Source organism: Leucopleurus acutus (genome assembly GCF_964270905.1).
Source record: "Leucopleurus acutus genome assembly, chromosome: 3".
Taxonomy (NCBI): Eukaryota; Metazoa; Chordata; class Mammalia; order Artiodactyla; family Delphinidae; genus Leucopleurus; species Leucopleurus acutus.
Window position 1 is genome coordinate 9,603,655 of NC_139145.1, and position 22,955 is coordinate 9,626,609.

At 59.3% G+C, this 22,955-nt stretch overlaps 1 protein-coding gene across 1 annotated transcript in view; it reads right to left on the bottom strand.

Annotated features, from left to right (window-relative positions):
• NFIX (nuclear factor I X) overlaps positions 1 to 22,955 on the bottom strand; it is a 96,218-nt gene that overhangs the window by 15,691 nt on the left and 57,572 nt on the right. Inside the window, 5 exon segments of the mRNA XM_082834916.1 lie at positions 1,140 to 1,262; positions 4,237 to 4,373; positions 5,517 to 5,637; positions 6,012 to 6,086; positions 6,441 to 6,503. Of these exon segments, the coding sequence (XP_082691042.1) occupies positions 1,140 to 1,262; positions 4,237 to 4,373; positions 5,517 to 5,637; positions 6,012 to 6,086; positions 6,441 to 6,503 (519 nt within the window).

Here is a 22,955-nt window from a genome sequence, read left to right on the forward strand (position 1 = left end):
CATTAGGGGCCTGAAGAAACTTGGCTTCTCTCTGGAGTTCATAAAAGCTGAGTCGAGCAGGGCCTGCTGCCCTCCCGCTGCCTGTGCAGAGGGCCTGGGCTCCCCGCCCCCACCTTGCGGCCACCACGCCCTGCCCCGCTGCTGGCTGCCTCTGGGCTCCCAGCCAGGAGGCCCTGAGGAAGAAGCCAGGAGGGTAAACCTCAGTGTTCTCCGTGGAGGGCCCAGGAGACAGAGGGTGGACACAGGACACAGGGCAGTGTCCAGAAAAAAATCCAGGCCTCTTTCTGCCAGACAGGTGCCAAGAGAGGGAAGAGGCAAGTGGCTGAGGACTCAGCTTCCACAGCTTCCTGCCTGATTCCATCCCCTCCAGAACATGGAGGCATCCTCCCCTCGAGCACTCTCTCCGTGAGACTGAAGCAAGAGAGCTCCCAAGGCAGCAGGGCCAGCTCCTTTCCCTGAAGAGCAGTCCAGGTACCACCTTCCCCCTTGGCCTAGCCCTTCACTTCTGGAAAAGAGCAGGGAGGCCCCGAGAAGGGAGCCTGGGCTCCTAGGAGTACTGTTCTCAACCTGTGCTCACACCAACCTGGGCTGGTGCTGGGAAAACAGGCCCCGGGCTCTGTGAGGAGTTGAGAGACAAGAGCTGAAAGGAGGGCAGAGGGAGAAGCCTGTGCTATCCCACCCACAGCTGGAGGGAGGACAGGAGAACTGCGTAGGAATGGGCCTGAGGCTTCTGCAGTCAGGGGTAAGTGGGAGGAAGCCTCAGGACAGGCCTGTGCCACACACACGAGCACACGCGCATCCAACGCACGTACACAGCACCTGCACACTCACACAAGCAGACACACACACTCGTGTGCACGCACAGCGCACGAGCATGCATCATGCACAGGGGGTGTGAGAAGCGAGTGGGAGAGTGCTGAGGAACAGGGTGAGGAGGCCCGAGGGCTGGCCGGGGTCTGGAGGAGGCGCTGCTGCGGAGGGAGGGCCCGTTCCCATGCCCACCCACTGCCACACCATAGCCCGTTCAGAGAGCTCGGGGCTGTCACTCAGGGTCGGCCCTGGCCCCTTTGCCTGGCCAGTTGCCCATGTGGGCTCCTCTGCCACCCCCACTGCCCCCCTCCGGGCCCTCCATTTCTCACCTGGTCTGACTCCAGCAAGCACAGGCAGCGGGTGGTGAGTGAAAGCCATGCGCGGGGAGCTGCCCTGAGAGGAGAGGGCACTGCAGAAGTCCAGCTTTCCTGACTTCTTTAGAGAAGCCGGGCCTGGGGGGAGGAATCAGCAACACAGGGCAGGTTTAGCTGGGCTGGGGAGGGAGCAGGGGAAGGTGGGAAGCCAGCAGCTCACTCCTCCTCTCCTCGGCCCCCTCCCGGCTGCCCCTTCCCCCACCAGGCTCCCTCCTGCCTCCTTTGCCTGACTGTGGCTCTGTTTCTCAGGCCATGTGCAGACCATCCTGCCGTGGGTGCTGCCGACAGGAGAGGAAAATAAGGCCCTTCGGTGCACTGGGCAGGGAGTGAGCAAGGGGGCCCATCTTGCCCCCTGACAAGCAGATAAGGAGCTCAAGGGGAAGAGAGTAAAAGGGGGGATGCAGGGCCAGAGGGCAGGGAAGGTGTGCAGGAGGAGCCCGGGAGAGCAGCTTCAGAGCGAGCCGGCCCAGGGACTTCCCTGGCGGTCCAGGGGTTTAGGACTCCCGCGCTTCCATGCGGGGTGGGGTGGGGGTGAGGGCGAGGTTTTGGTCGCTGGTCAGGGAACTAAGCTCCCGCGCAGCGCGGGCCCTGGGCTCTGGGAGGTTCCAATGGGAAGAAACCAGAGCTCCTTACGGGAAGGGAAAGCACAGCCATTGGCCCTCGGGAAGGACCACAGTGGAGAAACAGCATCTGACCGGAGAGCAGGGAGGAGGCTGGAGGGCCTGGGCGGGTGCTGGGGTTACGGCTAGACAGGAAAGGACTTCCTCAGTCAGGGGACCCAAAGGCCAGACTGTCAGAGCATGTGTAATTCCAGGGCTTTGCTCGGCTCCCAGTACCAGAGATGGGGTGACATTCAGCAGGAGACAGGGACACAGAGAATACCCCATTTGAGCTCTCCCTCTAAGAGCCTGATGTTGCCAATCAAGGTCATCTCTGTGCCCAGTGGGCATGACATCCAAGATGCTATACAAAGCAGGGCCCCCAGGCCGGGTCCCCCAGGGGAGCTTGTCTCCTGTCCTCAGCTGGGCCTTGAGGCTATGCCCAGGCTGGGAGGGATAAGGGGAAGTCAGGGCAGATATCCAGAGCTGCCATCATTGGGACACAAACTGAATCGGTTTGGGTGGGGTGTGTGTGTGCTGGGTGGCGGGGGGTTCGGGGGGAGGCTTCAGAACACAGAAGTAAGAGCGGTCTTAACCACGGAGGGAAGCGGCGGGGAAAGGGTGAGCTCGCAGCCGCCAGCAGAGGTGTTATCTGGCAGCAGCTGTGTGCCACCTGATAGCTGGCACGATGGGGGGAGCGCCTCCACCAGCTGTGCACAGCTGTCCCCATGGCCGCACAGTGCCTCCCCAGCTGTTCCCAGTCCTGCAGCTGGGCTGCTTAATTGGTGATTTGTCCCAGAACAGGAAAACAGCACAGGGTCGGTGGGAGGAGGGGAATGAGTACACAGGAAAAGGGGGGAAGGCGAGGGAGCTGGGGGTGCTGCAGGAGGATGCTGGGGCCGTGCGTGGCAGGACTGCTGGAAGGAGCAGAAGTGGCAAGCTCGACAGCAGGCAGCCAAGAAAAGGAGAGAGAGGGAACTGCGGAGGGGAGGGTTCCTCGGGAACCAGGTCTGCGCAGAGGGACCTGGGGGCCCATGCCTCAGGAACCAGCAGTAGACATGGCCCTCAAGGCACACCAGTCCTTGAGGAAACACTTCACTGAGGCCCTAGCTGGGGAGTCTCCAGGGCCTTCTCAAGCCCTTCTTTCTGCACCTCCAGAGGTTCCCCCAGGGAAGCATCTGTGCTGTGCTGGCCACGACACCCTGGGAGGGGCACCCAGAGTCGTGCCGGAGCGCTGTCCGGCAGAGGTGAGCCTTGCTGCTGGTCTAACCCTCTCCTTCAGCCCAAGGCCCGGAGGTGAGTCCTCTCTTCCTCCCAGGTTGCTGAGAGCAGAAGCCAGAGGTTGCATCTGGGGCAGCAGGAAAGCAGAAGCACCCCCTTGCCCTTTAGTCTTGCTTCTCCCCCAGCCCTGGCCCCTGCCCATCCACTTGGCCCTTCCCGGTAGGGGAACATCTACAAAATACCAAGCAAAACACCATCAGGTAGACCCTCGTCTTCCTGCGTCAGAGAACAAGGCCCCTGTCCCCAGGCCTGAGCAACGCAGACACACCTCATGCGCATCCCATACACAGAGGTCTGCACTACCTGGTCCCAAGACACCCATACTTTGAGGACACACACAGGCTGCACCAACAATGTGTCCGGCAGAAGCACCCTGCAGGCAGCCCCCTTATGCACACCTGTGCAATACACACATGCACACAGTCCCCCTCTGTCCCGCCTGGGCTCTCCAGGTGTGCCCATACCTCCTGTCAAGACTGGAGGTGAAGGTGGGCGTATTCACCAGCAAGGGTGCGGTTAGAGAGGATCGGGAGGCCTGAAACAATTCTGCTCGCTCTTTACTAGGCTCTGCTTCTCTCTGTGAGGGTGGGCCCTTTAGACCAGCGGTCCTCAACTTAGGAAGGTCCTGTCCCCACCCAGGGGACATTCAGCAATGTCTGGAGACCTTTTCGGTCATCACACCTGGTGAGGAGGTTTGCTCCTGGCATCTAGTGGGTGGAGGTCAGGGCTCTGCTCAGCACCCTACAGGGCCAAATGGCCCCGCTCCAGAGAATACCGTGGCCCCAAACGTCAAGAGTGCCCAGTTTGAGAAATGGCTTTAAACCACGAAGACCGTAGAACCGGGGCAGCCTCTCTAAAGAAATACCAAGAGAAGGAGGATGAGGAGGCTCTGAGCGGGAGGCCACGGCCCCCACTGCAGGGCCCCGGAGGCTCAGGGTCGGGGCCTCTGCTTTCCTTCTGCCACATCTGTGGGCTCTACTGCCCACTCAGGGACAACCCAGCTGCTCGCCTGTGCTCTCCTGGTCTGCCCTCCTCTGGAAGCTCAGGGGGTGAAAAGACAGGCAGTGCCACCAACAGGAGGAGGAACGGTGGGAGGTTTGCCGGGTAAACTGAGGGGGAAGAGGAGGCTCCATGCTGCCCTTGCTCCAGGTCGGGCCTTGTGGCGCCCATACCTGCATCCACATCGTTGGGCCACCCGCTGGACTGGCTGCTGCCAGCTGCTGGGGAGCGGCCTGTGCCAGGATAGAAGACGTCATCGACAGGGCTCTCCATCTCGCTGTCATCGATGGACTTGGGGCGCTTGGTGGTGCTGGGGAAGGAGGAAAGGGGTCAGGCGGGCCAAGGATGAGCTGAGGTGCTGGTACGCAGGCCGAGGAAGCCTGCACTGACAGTCTTCCACGTGGGGAGTGGGTGCCCGCTGTCAGCAGCACTTCAGGGCACTCGCTGTGTGCCCACCCCCCAAGGCCAGACCTACAGCCCCTTGGGCCCAGCCCACCCACTCCTCCTTGAGCCCCTTCTCAGTCACAATACCATCCAGCATCTATGGAGCTGCCCAAGTCAAAGAAGTGGCCAAAACCCTCAACTGCTTCCTCAGCCCCACCTTCTATTTCCCATCAGCTCCCACGGCTAGGGCGAGGCGTGTGAGGCACTGGCCAGGGACAAAAATGCCAGGGGGTGACACAAAACTCAGTCATCGTGATATTATGTATGATTAAATATGAAAACATCATGACATTTTAATGCAATATTCTAACATATCAAAATGAATGCCTAAACCTCACAATGAACCAAAATGTCCAAGGTTTTTTTAAAACAGGACAGGATCCCACCTTGCCTTGCGTGACCAGGGCCTGACCAGGGCCTACTATATCTACCTCCCAAATATCTCTCAACTCCATCCCTCCCTCTCAGGCCAATCCCCCATCTGACTCAGGCCCTCCTCCCCTCCAACCTGCTGGGATAGCCTCTAACTTCTTCTAGAAGTACTTTCTAGAACACATATCCCCAGCATCTTCTACTTAAAAGCTGTCAGTGGATTTTGAGCCCTAAACACCCTCCTCTGGCCTCTGAAGTCCTCCGTGGGACAGTCCCGCCAGCCCGCCCAGCCTTGGCCAGGTTGAAGGCTGCTTCTCTCTACCTCGAGCATCCACCCCATGCCTGTACCAGACCCCTGGGCTCAAATGTCACATCCCCGAGAGGCCTTCTCCAATGCCCACCGGGAGCACCTTCTAGGCAAAGCCATGCCTTGTTTGAGTTTGTGTCCCCAAGGCCGAGTGCCTGTGTCAGCACAAAGCAGGAATCTCAGGGGTTGGGGAGCATAGTGAGCCCCAGCTCTGGAGCCAGTGCCCTCAACAAAGGATGACGTTCTGAAGCACCCAGGCCACAGTGGTATAGCTGCCCAAAGCGCCTGAGATGCCTGGGGGCTGGGGGAAGGCCGGGGTGCGGGGCTCACCTGGTGGAAGGAGGGGAGGTGATGGACCGCCGCCCCAGGGTCACCTGGTTTATATTGTAGTAGCTGGGACTCTCCAGGTCTGCCAGCGAGAAGTTGGGCCCTGATGCTGTCGCAACAGGAGCTGGGAAGAAGGGAGAGTGTGATGAGGTTTGGAAAGTGTGGGTGCCTGTTTTGTTGCCACGAGCAGCTCCCCAGAAGCCCTGGGGTGAGTTCACTGTGAAGGCCGCTGAGGAAACCTCCTCCTGGCTGGAGGTTGTTGGGAAGAGTCCTTGGTTACGATTTTTTTCCTCCAAAGCAATGGAGGTTAGAGGTGGGGCTCTCTGGATGCCTCCATTCCACCCAGCCCCACGCCAGTGAGGCCGAGAGTGTCCCAGGAAACCTGTGTGCCCCCGCCCCAACCAAGACCCCATCAGTGGGGGGCTACGTGGGGTCCAAGTCCCACCGCTTCACCCCCATCCCCACTGACTCAGCCCTGGCCCAGAGGGAAGGACTCACTCTGCGATACTCTCACCAGCTCCGTCACATTCCAGACCCCGGAAGTCACAAAACAGTCCTGGAAACTTAAGTGCCCTGAGGAGGGAAAAGGGCAAGTGAGTGAGTGGAGACAAGGCCAGGAGGGGATGTCTGCCTGTTTCCCCAAAGCTCTCCCCACCCTCCACTTGCTCCATCCCCTGCCCCATGTCCCAGCCCCTGGCTGGCCCTCGGGGGGGTCTCCGATCTCCCTGGGAGTTAGGGTGTGCTACCGATGAGCGCCCTCCCCCTCCGCATAGCAGCCCAAGTTCAGTCGAGGGACAGCTGAGTGAAGGGCAATGGCAGGGGCAGGCCTGCCCTGGCCGGGGAGAGCAGAGAAGGGTGTGGGGAGGACGTGGTGGGCACGGCAGGCCAGGGAGGCTGGGTACAGGCAGGAGGGCAGGGGGCACTGACCGTTGGGCAGTGGTTTGATGTCCGCATCTCCTTGCTGGTTTGAACTATCTGATTGTCCGGATTCTGCAGGAGACACAAAGGGTGGGGATGGGTCAAAACCAAAGCGCTCCACAAACACCAGGCAAGCAGCTGCCCCTCGAGTCTTCTAAACACCTCCACTCTCCTTCCCTCCCTGAGCAGCCCGAGGAGACCGGGGAGAGAAGGAACCGCTGCCGCCGTGGTGGGGCTATCCTGGGCTCTGCAGGGTGTTTGGCAGCATCTCTAGCCTCCACCCCCCCACTAGATGCCAGTAGCACCCCAGCTGTGACAACCAAAAAACCGGTCTCCAAGCACTGCCTGATGTGCCCTGGGGGCAAGCTGCCCACGAGTGAACGCACTGGCTGAGAGTCAGGGCAAGGAGGCGCCCAGGAGAGAAGCCAGCGACTGTCTCTTTGCACAGCTGGGATGGACCCAAGGGCCCCCCATTCTCTACCCAGCTCAAGCTCCAGAGGAGCAGCCCCTTCCCTCCCTTCATTAATTAGAGCCGTTCCTGTCTGCCCACGCCACCCCCACCTCACCTTTATGCTTACGGGCAGTGCCTGGCAACACGGGGCTGGGGGGGGGGGGGAGGTTTGCCTTGACGCTGTCGCCTGCTCTGTGCCAGCCTGTCTGGGCTGTCTCATGCCCCAGTGCCACAGCTGCTCGGAGGGAGCCCCGAGACAAGGGCCCATTGTGCGGTGGGAGCTCACAGAGGGCTGGGGGCAGGGTGGAGTGTGTGTGTGAATATTTTGCTGAGCTTGGGAAAGCCCCCCGCCCCTGCCCCCCAGGTCCTCAAAGCTTTGTGTACCAGGGGCACAACGGGGACCTCCAGAATGCTTGCCTGGGCACGACAGCTGGTGAGAGGGTGGCAGAGGGGGGCCAGGGCAGGTTGTGGGGCAGGGGAAAGGCGGGCATTGGGTAAAGAATCATCTTCTCACACGGGGACCACATGGGGTGGCCTCAGAAAACCGGGCCCCGGTACTGGCCAGGGCTTTGCCCGACTCTTTGGAGTAACCTTGCCTCCACCACCCTCGCCCACCACCTCACAATCAGCCGGCTCACCAGGGTGTCCATCCTACACTGGCCTCACAGTCGAGCTGCTCACGTTGGGGAGTGACCAGCAAGGAGGTTCCCGAAGACTGACATGGGCCCAAGAGATAGAAGTGGGGGGACCCTGCAGCCACTTGGGAAGGAAAGAAGAGCCCTGGGTGCTGGGGCTGGTGGGCATAATAGTAGCCTTTTCAGAGCCCAGGACCTACTGCGGCTCGACCAAGTTCCTAGCCTCCTGCCTCACTGGGGCAGGTGGAAAAAAAACAGGCTGCCCCCAGGATGGTTACACTTTTTTTTTTTTTTTTTTTTTGCGGTACGCGGGCCTCTCACTGTTGTGGCCTCTCCCGTTGTGGAGCACAGGCTCCAGACGCGCAGGCTCAGCGGCCATGGCTCACGGGCCCAGCCGCTCCGCGGCACGTGGGATCTTCCCGGACCAGGGCACGAACCTGTGTCCCCTGCATCGGCAGGCGGACTCTCAACCACTGCGCCACCAGGGAAGCCCACTTTTTTTTTTTTTAATTCTAAAAAAAAAAAAAGTAATAAATCTAGTCACAAATCAAGAAAATGGAGCTTTGTAAGTGCTAACAGGGCCCCTTACCCCCTTGTGTTTGGGGTGTGTCCTTCCACACCTCCCTGTGCACTCACCCCTGTGGTGTGTTTAGGGATGGCGAATCCCACCCCAGGCCACTTCTCTGCTAGTGGCACTCTGCTCTGGAGAGAGCCCACAGGACTTCCTTCCACACTCCTGGGAGGGCAACCTCTCTGTGGATGTGAGTTTTCTTGTTGTTCTCTCACCTCAGCTCATTCCTGACTCTCTGGGTCTGATTCAAGCCCCAGCCGGTCCAGGAGGGAGCAGGCAAGGGGCTGAGGCAGTAGGCAGCCCACCTTAGGGCCTCCTTGGACCAAGGCCCTGAGCCTGATGTCTCTCAGGGCCGTCCTTTCCCAGATTCATACCTCAGGAAGAGCACAGCTGCAGCACCAGCATGTGGAGCCCAGCGAGGGGCACACAGTCAAGGCTTTGCTGCCGAGGGGGGTCCCTGCTACCGACCCCACCTGTCCCAGGACCAACTCAGTCCCCACGGAGCCCTCCAGGCCAGAGACAGTGGAGTAGGAGGAAATGGAGGAGGCTACTCAATGAGACTGGTCCCAGCTCTTCCAAAATGGCCAGGTGGAGACAGAAAGCCGCACGCATGCGCACACCCAGCCCAGGGACAGAAAGACGAGAGAACCCGACAAAGAGATGGAGGTGGGCCAGCGACAGAGGCAGAGACAAATGGGGCTCCAGGAGAGCGCGACAGACAGGAAATCCTTCTAAACCAGGACACTGCCCTGAAACATTACTGCTGCTATTACTATTATCTCCACGTAAGGGAGAAAGCAGGAGTGAGGATCCAGCGCAGGCAAGGCCCGCTGCCACGCGCCTCCAGGCGCTGCTCCGGGCGCTGCTGGCAGCCATTTTAGCCCTTGGCAGCCATCTTACGGCTGGCGGCCCCAGCCAGCATCCCCGCAATGCCACCACCGCCGGCCCCGGCACGCTCAGCTCAGCTCCAGGACAAAAGGCAGAGACACTAGAAATCTGGACCCGGGCTCAGAGGCAGAAGAGCCAGTCCTGCGGCAGGGGCAGCTGTGGCCAGAGCCCCACCATCCTGCTCAGGCGGCACCCCCTTCACCCTCCTGGCCAATGCCAAGTGGAATGGGCAGGGAGGGCCGAGGCTAGGGCCCACTCAACGTGGCTGAGGCCCCCACGGGCCATCCCCAGGCCCAGGGCCCTCAAACAGTTTACCAAGTAAACCCCTGCCCCGACAGGGTGACAGGGTCCTCGGGGAGTCAGGGGGCATGATGGGGGCAGGCCCTTGTCCACCCAGTTAGCTTGGGGGCACACCTTGGGCAGACAGGGGAAGGGGGCTGGCAGGGGCCCAGTCAGTGGCTGCAGGGCCCAGAGAGGCCACTAGGACTGTGGTGGGCAGGCTCCTGGGGAGGGCAAGGAGATGCCCTCCCCACCCAGAGGTGGGAGCCAGCCTGGCCAGCTTTCTTAAATGATGTGCCCTTTGGGGAGCTGTGCCCTCGGGTCAGGGCCTGCTCTGGACAGCCCCTGGGGATCCGGAGCTGCACCCCAGGGCGGCACATCAGGGAGCATGACACCCCAGCGCCTGACTCCTTTCCCTGTCTGGGCTCCCTAGGGAAGGGAGGGGATAACCCCAGGCCTTGGGACAGAAACAGGCAGGCCCCTTTGTGACACCCCTCCCCAGGCCCCGCCTCATGGCTGCTTGGCTTTTATCTAGCAGAATGGGGCTTATCAGAGCCACCAGCTGAACAAACACACAAATCCACGGTTAGTGAGAGAAAACCCTCTGCCTGAACTCTTTATCTCCTGTTCGCAGGCCCCACGCACTGCCCCCTGCCAACGGCACAGGAGGAGCCCTGACTGCTGTGCAGTGAGGGATCCTCTCTCTGCCACCCCCCTTCTCGCCTTGCCCGACCCAGCACGGGTGGCTCTCCCCTGGCAGTCCCTACCAGGCGGCCTTGCATGAGTGAGCTCCTGCCACATGGGAGCCCCCCTCCAGTGTCTGATTTCTCACTGGGGACAATGGGCCAGCTGGTGGCCTGTGGGCCAGTGGAGGGGCAGGGAAAGTGTTGGCTGGCACAAGGCGGGCAGGTGCCCGACTCCATTTTTATCCTCTCCCGCCCAGCCCACGCCTCTGAGGCTGTCGCTCTGATTCCCCAGCCTTCTAGGGCCATGTCCCCTGGCAACTTTTCCAGCCTTGGCGTTCTCTCCAGCCTAGTTACCAGAGCAGTAGGGACCCTGACCACACACCCCCAGTTCAGGGCCACCCTGACTAAACCCCAACCCCCATGCCTGCACCCCTCTCCAGGGACCAAGGCTGCCTTCCCCTTCTGGAGAGACTGGAGATGGCACAGAGGGACCAAAGACACTGCTACCTCCCTCCAGTCCTGAGGTAACATCTTCCGGCATCCTGGGGCTCAGAACCAGAGAGTGCCTTCCGTGCTCTAAGCTTCCTTCCACTCAGCCCATCAAATGCAGCCTCCTCAAAACCAAGTCCAGCCACTTTGTCTGATGATGGATGCCTGGGCGTGCAGGCATCAGGCCCTTGCCTGGTCCAGGTTTGGGGATGAAGAGAATTTTGGAAGCCACAACTTGTCCTTGATGCTGCCAGGGTGGAAGGGGTGTGTTCAGGCTGGCTCGTGTCATACATGAGAGCACGCTCTGCCGTTTTCCTCTCAGGACTGGGGCTACTCGTGCAATCCACACCTCTGAGGCAGAGGCCTCGCCTGCCAGTGGTGCCTCAGGGCTCAGACCACTGCAGAGGCTTCCAGAAGGGAGGACCGTGCAGGGGCAGGTGACGAATCTGGACTCGTTCTAGGTGTGGGCCCAAGCAGGCTCCGCAGAGCAAGGCTCTGAAATGGGATTTGGCTCACGGGTCCAGGGCCGCTCTCCATTCATCCCCACACGTCATCAGTCACCCCCCGACCCCGGGTCAACGCTTGTGGACCGGAGGCCTTGTGCAGCACCCAGACCTGGGCCAGGCTCAGCCAGAGGATGGCAGCGTGGGGCCCTCTCTTCCTCGCGGTTCCTCCATCTCTCCTGGAACAGCCAAAAAGCCCCCGAAATACTGTTTTTCTCACCCCTCCACCGGCTCTACTCATTCTCTACCTCTTCTCAGTTCTCGAAGCCCCCCTACTTCATCCAGCTCTTCGCCTTTCCCTCTGGAATCCTATTTCTGGTCTCATTTCGCTCTGTCTTGGCTCCATGCCCCTCTCTCTGTCCTTCCTTCTCCTTCACTTTCCCTCTCTTGGGCCCCCTTTCCTCTCCCAATCCTGCCTGTTTGCACAAGTGTGTGTGTGTGTGTGTGTGTGTGTGCACGCGCACGTGTGTGCACACGTGCGTGTGTTTCCGAGAGGGCTCTGCCTCTTCATCAGAGCTCTAGAGGGGAAGCTCCAGCAGCCAGAAGGAGCCCAGAATCGCACATAAATCCCAACTGACAGCATGTTTTTAATATATATATATTTCCAGCCATAGACAGGGAGATATTTATGGCTCCTACTAGGTGAGGGAGGAATTCCTGCTCACTGCAGCAAATGCTCTCCCTCGTCTCCTACCCGAAAGAAATTCTCTCTGAGAAAGGGGCCACATGTAATTCACCGGCTGGCTGCCCCCACGCACATCAAAGATTGAGTGCGTTTTTCGGGGGCTGAGAGGGGCGCGCAGGCCCAGCTCAACCACACCCACACGTGCGTACCCAGGCACGTGTGTGCACTAGGGCGAACACTTGCTATGCATCCAGACACGCACATACACACACTTAGAGATGCCACCAGCCACTTCATGCTGTCCAGCAGGGATGGAGTGAGATGGTGTGTCCAGAGCTGTGGTTAGCATGCTCAACGCTAAGAGGAACCCCCTTCGGCTCTGTTCAGACCATTGGCCTTTGAGGGCTGGGGAGACCAGCCCTTGGGGGGTGCCTTCCTTTCCCCTCCCCTGGCCCTCCCCAAGTCTGAAGTTCGAGAAGCAGGTGAGGGTGTGCTCTGTTCTGGGGGTACCATACTCTGAACGGCCAATTCAGGAGCTGATCCCTGGCCCTACTCAGTGTGGTATGCCCCCCCCCCCGCCCCCCACACACACCTTCTCTGCAATTCAGGAGCATCCAGGGCATGAGAAACCCAATCTCAAGGGGAGCCAAAGGCCTGGCCTGCAGCAATCAGAGCTGGAGAATGTAACTATTGTGCCTCTTGAAACCCAAGTCCGAGAATCTGAGACACCCTGAGGAGGGGAGCGGCAGACGGATGGGGGGCTAGGGGAACGGGTCACAGAGGGGTTCTCCCTGTCTCTGCAAACAGGAGACTCAAGACCGAGGAAGTTCTTGAGAATGCAGGGCAGCCAGAGGACAGAAGGGGGCTGGGCTTGGCCTGGACCAGGCCCAGGGGGCTTCTAGATCTTCCCCTCCTTCCTTCCACTCTCTACACCACCTCCATGAGCCAGCATGTATGCGCACAGGACATGGGGCCATCCTGAGGTTTTTCCCTCCTCTGTCATCCCTAGACCCCCACATGGCTGGAGACAGAAGCCTGACCAGGAAGCACAGCTCTGAAGCTGTGGGTGGGGTGTGGGCAGGGGCAAGGCGGGGAGACATGTCACTCCCCCCCATCACCCTCCTCTCTTCTCTCCTTTCCCCTCCCCTCATGGATGCAAAGGGGCTCAAGCCCTTGACTTGAGTCACCTGCTGGGGGGAAGAGGAGATGAGTGACAGGGAAGAGAAAGAGACCAAGTTACAACCTCGACACACATGTGGTCTGGATCTGCTCTGGCTGTCCCTGGGGCCTAGGTTCAAGGAAGGCCATTGGGGGTGGGTTGGGGGATGGAGACAGCAGATCAGGCCACGGGGATCTGGCAGGCCAGGGGCAGCCGCCTCAAGATGGGACATTCCACTCTTGGTCCCTGACTCCGACCGTACTGCCTTTTCCACCTCAACACACCCTGCCTCCGTGGTGGCTATCTGGGGTCCCCTGGGGAGCAAGGGCCAAGCCTGGCTACAGCAGGGCTCATGGCCTGGCAGTGAGGCTGTGGGATGGGAAGAGAAGGCAAGTCCATGGGCTTATCTGGCGCCCAGAGGACGAGCAGCACGGGATCTGAAGGCTGGGCTCGGGCAAGCAGATCCAAGCCCCCCAGCCCGCTCCCTGGTGTGAGCTGCTCAGTGTTCTCTGCCCTGCACCTGCCAGAAGAACCTTTGTTAGCACTGCCCCCAGGCCAGGGAGAACTAGAGATGGGGCCTGGGCACTGAAGCCTGGGGGAACTTGGTGCCCAGGTGCTCATCCCCAAGGCATGACAGATAATGGCCAGCAAAGGAGAGCGGAGGGACATACCCCGGTGCAGAGCAAAGCACCCAGCGGGTTGATGGAGGGAAAGAGCCCAGGCCCATCAGCCTGTCAGCTGCCTCTCCAAGCCCAGCCCAGTAGTTAACGAACGAGACCCCCACCTACAGCAGCACTAGGAGTTGCAGGTGGGCCTGCAGGCTCCTCCTGGGCCTGCCCTTTGCAGGGGACCCAACACTGTCCCCAGCACCTCAGATATCAGTGCTCCGTGGCTGTCTGCAGACTGAACGGGCAGACCCAGGGCCGGGCAGTAACACCATCCTGGATGTTCCAGAGATGCCCAGGGGCTAGGAGGTCCCGTCAGAGCAGAATTCACACCAGCGAGGGAATGAAGGTGAGACAGCCACTAATGCAAAGGGAGGGACCTGTGGTGAGACAAAGGGAGGCAGGTGCCCTTGGCCCCAGGCCTGCCTCTGCCTCCACCCTGAGCCTGCCCTTGGCCCACCCAGGGAGGTACACTTCGTTTGGACCCTGTGCCCACTAAGGGCCCCGGCACGGAGGGGAAAGAGGGGGCACACCAAGGGCAAGGGGAGGGAGGAGGTGGGCAGCCAGCAACAGTGGAAAGGGGCTACCCTGAGTTCACATCCATGCTCTAGAACCTACCGGCCCAGTGACTTTGGCCAAGCTCTGAACTGTTTCCTCGTCTGTAAAATGGAGATACCGCCTGCACCCTAGGGTTCCTGGGCGAGGAATAAATGAAAAAACAGGGATACGGTGCTTAGTCCAGGGCCCAGCTCATAGTAGGGCTTCCATAAACGTCAGCTGTCCTTCCACTGGGATCACCAATTCCCTTCACCCCTCCTCAGCTAGAACTCCACCCCTCCTTCTGGGCTCAGCTCAAATGCCACCTCAGTGGGGAAGCTGTGGCTAACCCTCAGCTCCCCTCCCACAGGAGTTCATATTCTTTATGATACATCAAGTACACCCTAGATGACAGTTTTCGGTGTCTCACCCCAGAGACCACCACCAGCGAGCAGAGGGGTTCCCTCAAGACCTGGCCCATTACCATCAGCAAAGAGGGGCAGAGAGGTTTCTCTGGAAATAAAAGGCAAAACAGAACGCCTTCTACAGGTGCATCCCTCCCTCCCCAAATTCAGCAGCCACAGTAAATGGTCTCAGGACAGTCACGACGTTGGAAACAGTAGGGGAGAGGCAGGGAAAGGAAAGGCCTGAAGATGGGCAAGCTAACAGGAGAGGGGAGAGAGGCTCGTGCCCCTGGATTCTGAGGGTGCTGGGCACAAGGCCCTGCCCATCCTAGCTCAGCGCCAGGCACGCAGAGAGCTGAGGGCACCAGGAGCACAGGTACTGCCACACAAGCGGCTGGGTGAGTCTCCTGGCAACACGGGCTAGTGCCACGACTCAGCCGGCAGCTGGAGCCAACATTTCCAAGAAGGCCTGGGGCCACAAGTCATGTGATGGTGGGGCCCAGAAAAGTGGCCCCCAGGCCCTGAAGGTTCTGTTCCCTCCCAACCTGATGGATAGAAACTGATAGTGGAGAATGCCCTCCACACTCCACAAACCAAGACAAGACAGGGACCCGGCAGAGAGGGCATATCCAGATAAGGGGCCTGCAGAGCTGCTCCCCTACCCCTGTCCACTCTATTTCCAGTGCTGCCCTTTCTGGCCCTTAGAGCCGTCCAGGCCAGGCCTGGCCAGACAACTGCCCCCACCCCAGCTGCTCTTAGGACTATTAATAGTGTCCCTACCTCCCAGGGCCAGGCGTCACCTTCCCCGCAACCCCTAAATACACTTGCCCTTGGTCTAATTATTTGTAAAGGGACAGAGTCCTCTGGGCGCTAATGCCAACTTGGGATGAGAAAGGGGAGGCAAAGGCTCTGGAGGCCACTTGAGGGACATTCCTGAGACAAGCAGGAATTTAAGGGAAGGAGGGAAGAAGGCAGTGAACCCACGAGCAAAAGAATGACAGAAACACAAAATTATAACGAAAAGAGAGGGAGAGGGGCCAAGACAGAAAATCAGAGTCAAAGCCAAGTGGTTCAAAGAAAGAATATAGAAGGAACCTGAGGGACTTCCCCGGGGGCCCAGCGGTTAAGACTCCGCACTTCCACTGGGGAACTAAGATCCCGCGTGCCGTGAGGTGCGGCCAAAAAAAAAAAGAAAAGAAAAAGAAAGAATCAGAGAAGTGAAGTAGAACATTAGAGGAGAGACAGGGGAAGGGGAGCAAGCAGAGAGAGAAAGAAAAAGCAAAGGAGGAAATGATGCATTAAAAACAAAAACAGAAAGGGAGAAAACGTTCCGAAAAATACTCAGGAGTGGCTTCATGAGCACAACTTTCTGGTCTGCATCTAGCTGCCAGCATCCCTCTGCAGGGTGCTCGGCAAAGCGCGGGACTGGGCAGACCCCATGCCAAGGAACCCCTACCCACCCACTCTCACAGTGTTCTTGGTAAGGGAGGAGATGCAGGGAAGGAATAACTGACCAGGAAAGGAAGGTGGGAAAATCGAATCCCCAGGATTAGGAAATTCACTCTCAGTCCCGGGAAGGGGAAGGCCCCCACACTTGGAGCCTCCTCACCTATTGCAAAGGGAGCCAGGCAGGACAGAGGACGGTGGAAATGGGGAAGCATCAGGGCCCCCTGGCCTCCCTGCACTCCATGTTCCCTCTCTCCTTCTGACTGTGAGCAGAGTTCTGCCCCCACCTGCCTCCCACTGTCCCCTTTCCTTGGGAGAATCCATCCAGGAACCCTTGGGGCCTGGAGAAGAAGAACCCACCTACCTCCATTCTCCTTTGGGGAAGCAGAAGCGGACAGAGGCCATGTGCCTCTCATCCTCAGGTGCTCTAACTTCCTCAGCCTCCTAGGAGCACCTGGTACCCAGGCTGGTAACCCTAAAGGAGGCTCCTCTACCAGGCACTTGCCTTGTGGAGGGAGTCAGACTTGGGCTCATGGAAGGGCAACAAACACAAATGCATGCCGTAAGCAAATGCCTAAGTGGAGAGCTTCTGCTTGGAGGATAGAAGCTGAGCAGCCCTTCTTTCAAATCCCACCCATACTGGGAACCTCTGGCTGGCCAGGGCTGGGGGAGTAGGAGATTCTGGCTCTGGACAGCTTGAGAGACCTAAGGACCTGGCCAGCAGATCTCCTAGGCTGGTGGTTCCTGGCCAGGAGTGCCCCACCAGACCATCAGTCCCTTGGGGTCAAGGCTTATCAGCGTTTTGTTCATTACTCTCTCCTCCACACCTGGAAGTGCAGTTTGAGTGGATAAAAAGACTCTGAAGAAAGCCTTCTAGATCCTTCCTCCAACCGTGGCTACAAAGACCACCCAGGAGACAGAAATGTCAGCTAGCTGGCACCTTCCCACTCCTGAGAGAACATCTTTCCCGAAGACCCAAACCTCGACACTCATACCCAAGGAATTGATTTGGAAAGCCCAGAACCACTACTACTCCTGCAAAGCCCAGTTGGGCCTGGATGCCAGGATTGGACACATTGGCCTTCATGCCCGATGACTGGACTGACCAAAGGAAGGAACAAGAGTCTCCCCATGAAGGTAAGGGCAGGGGAGCACTCTTGCAGGCCTGCTGCACTCCCCATCGTGGAGGCCTTAAGGCAGCCACTGTCCAGAGCTGCCCAGACGAAACATGAGGAATTTGGGACTTTGATTGCAAATCTCCAACTCGGAGCCCTGAGAGCCCAGGCTGGGCCGCATGGGTGGGCAGGCAGGTGACCTCCCTGGGGGCTGAGATGGCTCTCTGGCTGCTGGAAGGAGCCCTGGGCTTGGAATCAGGAGCCTGGAGTCTAAATCCTAGACCTGCTGCTATTCGGCACCCAGCATGTCTCCCGGGCCTCCTCTCCCTCTCTGTGCAACACAACCCCAGGCTTACCTCAGAAGGCACGGGGACACGCGAGCAGGAATTTTGACAGTGAATGAAACGGGAAGATTTTATACACTATAAAGTGCCAAGCATACATAAGGAGCTATTGATAGGGTAAAGGGGGCAGCTTCTGGGACTGTATTTCAGGGTCTTGAGGAGCAACAGAAGGGCATCTTCCAGAAGCCCAAATTTGCACAGAGTTCAGAGGCTGGCACAGGAGGCAGCTACCCAGACTCAGGGCTGGGACAATTCAAGCCGCTAAAGGGACAAAATGACATCGGTCCTACAGAATAGCAGGTGCCAAATTCCCCACTCACGATGCTCTGAAGTACCGAAAGGGTCTTCCCGGAGCGGTGGGGCTCAGGGGCCCGCACCCCCGAGAGCGGTGTGCTGCACTCCCTGACTCGGCAGCTAGGTGGCACAGCGAGTTAACACTAGCTGCCCTCCGCAGGCTGCGGCGGGGGCGGAGGCGGCGAACTTGCGCACAGTCCGCCCTGGGCTCTGGGGGCCTGGGTTCCCCTTGCACAGCCACAAGGTCCGACCTGGAACGAGGAGGACGCGGCCAGGCTCCGGCCACTCGGACCCAGGGTTGTGCTGCCTGAGGCAGCAGCTCTGGTTGCTGCCGCTGCCAAGCACATCCCGTGATGTGATATGAGGGCCGAGCTTCCCGTTCTCATTGATTAGGAACAGCTTGCGGTGCGGGGGCCGGATGCAAGGGGGCCGGGGAATGGGCGAGTGAGGAGAAGCGGTGGGGGGCGGGGGGAGGACTGCCAGGTGCATGGCTGGGAGAGGTAATCCAATGAGCTCAGGCCCACCCTGCGCAGCCGCCACGCCACCGCAGCTGAGTCCCGGCCTGCCTCCCCCAGAGCGGGGCTGCCCTGCATGTGGGCAGGTCTGCGGCCGCGTGACCCCCAACACGCCCACGACGCCCCCACCTTTCGGCAGCACAGACGTGCCTCTGCGCTTGATAAACGCCTGAAGAGGAAGATTCCTTTCTTTCTTTTTTTTCACCCCTCTCAAAAAGTGAAAAATGGAGACTAAAAGTCAGAGATCGGGAACCAAAAAGAGGGATAGAAATGGGAGAAAAGTCAAGAAGAAAAAAAAAAAAAAACCCACAGGCCAGTGCTCTCTGCAGCGGTGGCAGCAGTCGGGCAGGCACACCCTCCCAGGGCAGGCGTGGAGAAAGGCTCCTTTGTTCCGCAGGGAGGTTAGCCGAGGTGAGGCCCGCCCCGCCCCCTCCCCCCTGACCCTAGGCTGCGCAGATCGCTTCTCAGGGCCCCCGGACTGGGCCCAGCTGCTTCTCCGGCCCCCCAACCCTTCTCCCAGCCCTCCTGCCAGCCAGTGGAACAGCCCAGCAGCCGGGAAAGGGCTGCTCCCTACCCTCTGCCTTGCCCAAGCACCAGGAGTCACACATGTGGGGCTGGGCTCCTCCAGTGGGCCCCCTGGATACCCTTGCTGCCAGCCACTAACAGCTCGCCCAGGCTGCTCTTGAACTGTGGGGCTTGGGGGGCAGATTCTGCACACAGCAGGACCCCTGCCAAGGCATGGGGAAAGATGGTGACACATCCTAGGAGATGGTGCCCCAGGCTGACTGACCATGCCCCTCTTGCCCACAGTGAGGCTCCAGGGCATCTCCTGTACCCATTCCAGATATGGGCCCTTTCCAACACCCTCAGGCTCTGGAAAAGGGGTGGCTCGTGCAGGGCTTCCTCAGAGCGAGGTCTGGGCTGTGGTGCTGGGATTGCCCTCAGCTGAGAGGCAGGGCCTGAGTTCACTCCATCTGTTCCCTAAGGAGGTGCCAGAGTGGGGTCATAAAGGGAGGCTGAGAACAGGCCCACCCCCCAGAGCCTGCCAAAGGAGAGACTGCAGAGGGGGTGGGCAGGGGTGGGAAGGGAGAGGTATTGAAAAGCATCCCTTTTGCTCTGCAGCACATCCCAACCCCTGTAGCCCCCAATGGCTCACGTTGGACAGGGGACCCGAGGGATGGTAGTACTGTGTGCCACACACTGTGTGCCCTCCACCGGCACCCCTACCCTGTCGATTAAGGCTCCTAGCCACTCCAGCAGGGATACAGGCTCCCCAGAGCCCTCGGACCTTTCAAGCAGAGCTTGATGGCTTTACACTTGGCCAAGACATTTCCAGCCAGCGGCACTCTCCAGCTCCCACCCCATCCACAGCAGCAGAAAACCTGGAATGAAGGACTGGCAGGATCGTTCTGCTCCAGTCCCCTGGCTTCAGGTTGAGGGGTACCTGCTCCACAGGAGGCCCTGGCCTCCTACCAGCAGTACTGGAAGGCAAGGTGGTGAGAGAAGGGAGGAGGAGTGAGGTGTTGCTGACCTTGCCCTCCCCAGGTGGGGAAGTGGGCGAAGGAGAGAGGGGAGAGGAGCAGCAGCTGGAATCGCAGGGAGCCTGAACCGTCCTCTACGGCACTGAAACTGCTGGAAGAAGCTGCAGCTCAGATACACAATGTCCTGCCAAACCCCAGTCCTTTAATGCAATTAAGCACGGGACAGACTCCCCAGATTTTTCTGTGTGTTCGAGAGCATGTGAAAAACCTAATGTGTTGAATCCTGGGAGCTATAAGCTTGTGTGCATGTGCGCACACATGTGGATGTGTGAATCCTGATGGTGGGGGAGGAAGATGAGAGGATGCAAATGTTGAGGGGCGGGACAGGGGTGGGGCAGAATGGCTCAGGGGAAGAGTGAGTACCTAAATCTTTTTGGAGGGCCAAACTCCAGACCAGGGTTCTCAACCCCCACCCAATGGACCGTTCTCTGTGGTGGAGCCATCCTGTGCCAACAGTAGGATGCGAGCATCTCTGGCTTCTGCCCACTAGATGCCAGTAGCATCATGCCCCCTCATTTGGGACAACCCAAAATGCCTCCACCATTGCCAACCCCCCCCCCCCCCCCGCCGCAGGGCAGAATCAGCCCTGGTGGAACCCGCTGCTCTTGGGCACCAGATGAAAACCATGGTTTGTGTATTTACTACCGGCACTTTGCCTCACCTCTCTCCCTTTGGGCTTAAGTCCCAGGGTGCTTGGCTTCCCAAGTGTCTCGGGTATGGCTCTCTTTTCCTGAGCCCTTCTCCCTACCTTACCCATCTGGCCAGAGGAGGTCTAGAGCTACTCAGGCTCAGCGATGGTTTTATAAAGCTCCGAGTGCTAGGAAGTGTGGCGGTGGAGGAGGCCCTTGGACAGGGAAAGTGAAAGCTCAGAGCATTTAAAAGTCACGAGCCTGAGGTCATGCCTGGGTCCAGAAAGAAGCCTGAGCTCTACATCGCTGGGAGCAAAGCCCACAGGAGAGATGAGGACTTGCTTGAGTCCAGACCCCTGGAAAGGTACCCTGCTCAGCCCCTGGAGGTCAGTGAAAGTAGTGCACAACTCTAGCCATCAGACTACCCTCCTGCTTGGGGGCTCCAGAGAAACAGGAGTTTAGGTGTCCCCAGCTAAACCCAACCCAGGCCAACCCCCTCCCCTGTTCCTGGGGTCACCTGTAGCTGTCCTAGTGGGGGTGGGGGGACCCAGTTCCAGCAGCCCTTCTCCCCTCAGGGCCAGGGAGCTTGCCTCTTTCCCTGGCCCTCCAGGAGCCCTGAACAGCCCCCTTCTGGGAGCAGAGCCAAAAAGATGGAAGAAGGATGTTTATAAGCTTCTAAAAGGGAAAAGGAAAAAAGTGGGAGGCGGGGCAGAGAGGCCTAGGCTTCCAGGTAGTGTGGACTGGGGCCTCAGTGGGGAGGGAGTGATGCCACCTTCCCCAGGGATCATGACATGGGGCTAACCGGCTAACTGGTGAGGTGGCGCCCCCTGCCCTGCCTCACTGGGCCACAACAGGGCCTAACAGTGTGCACACGCAGGGGTCTCTCACCTCACAGTGGCCTGCCAAATGATGGTTTCTTGACACTCTTATCCTGACGCATAGGACTCTGAGACACTACTGGTTTTAGCTTGTCCCCCTGCTCAGCCTGGGAAGGGCAGAACTAGGGAAAGGGGCAGGGCCCTGGGGATCCCTGGCTGGGGGTGTGGTGACAGGAGCCCGGCTTGGTGGGAGCGAAAGCCAAGTCCCCAGCTCCTAGGGCTCGGCACACAGCTAATGGGAGGCTGGCAGTGGCAAACTGTTGTTTACTTTTAATTAAGTAAACAATGTCAGCTTTCCACCTCCTCCCCTGCCATCCCAGTCAGTAATTTGGGGGATGACAATGGGGTTGTTTCCTTCCTCATGCCTTCTTCCCTCCCTCCAAGCACTCCTGCTCGTCGTGCCCTGCTCCGCACAGCGCAACCACTGCAGCTTGCTAGTGCCGGGTGAGGCCCCACGGGATGGGGGTAGGGTGTAAGAAGGTCCAGGCTGACCCGCTGCCTGCTGGGCCCAGTGGGCGGCAGGTTCCACCTCATGGGGCATGTTTCCACCGTCAGGCTCTCTGGAGGGCGGCAAGAGGAGCCCTGTCCTTAGACTCTCTAAGCATGTAAGCTGTAGCCCATTCTCTCTCTGCCCCCTCCCCACACAGCCCTCCTCCCTAACCACCATCTCTAAAATCCAGAAAATGGGTGATCCAGAGTCTCTGATGGAAGCAGCAGCAGAGACCAAAATGAGGTGAGGAAGAGACTTTCCCAGAAATTGGATAGGTCTCCCTCACGAGTAACCACCAGGTGGAACCTTCTGGTCTACTCAGGCAGAGCAGGGTCAGGCCCAAGGTTGGTCAACCTCCGGGGCCAGATCTCACTTAGCCCACTGGCCGCCGGGCAGTGGGTACCAGCTTTTCTCGAAGCAAGGCCATGGCTTCACGGCCCTGGTTTCTGCTCTTCCCGTTGTGAAGTTCTTAACTTTTGAACAAGAGGCCTTGCGTTTGTTCTCATTCTGCGCTGGGCCTCACAAATTCTATGGGTGGTTCTGCTGAAAGGCCTGAGTGAGTGAGGAAAGGGAAGGAAAAAGAAAGCTAAGCCAGCCTTGGCCTTTCACTGACAGGTCCCCTGGCCTGGGGTGCAGGCACTGGGCTCCCCTGAGTGAACAGGCAGGCCAGAGAGGCCGAACCCTGCGTCTCTGGGGGAGGCTGGATTTCAAATGACTCCACTTGGGTAGACAGGCACAGAGCATTTATGTGGAAACAAAATGCTCCTCACATCCTTTCTCAGGAAGACTGTAAATGGGCCCACCTCTTCAAGGGCGCTCCGCAGATGCAATGGCAGAACTGAGCAGGAAGCAGAGGATGGGAATCTCTTAGTCCCCTCTCCTGCCCCTGCCTCCTAAGGATCAAGCATTCAGGTCCTGAGCCAAGCCGGGCCTTGGAGCTCACTCTCGTCCCCTCCTCCCTGAGAGGCAGAAGACTCTCTCCGAGGTGTTGGGGGCTGGGGGGCTGAGTCGTGTGCAAGCCCTGCTCCTCCCCCTGCCCCGGACTGCTCCCCCACCTCCTTCCGAAGGGTGGGACTGCGGCGGTGGAGTTGGCTGGGGCTGGATGCAATTTCAGCCACAGAGCTGGGCTCCCTGGCTGGAAGCAATTTTCTCATTAGGACCCCAGGCCTGCCTGCACGTTGGTTCTCAGCCCTCACTCCCCTCCTGCGAAACCACACCCCACAGGCCTCCCCACAGACCACTCACACGCACAGAGAACCACCACACGTGTGCAAGTCAGAGGGACGATAGTGGGGTCAGCGCAGTAGGGGTGCAGGAGAGAGGTACTGGCACGAAGCCCCTGCAGGGGAGGCCCACGGAGAGGTCAGGGCTCCTCCCGAG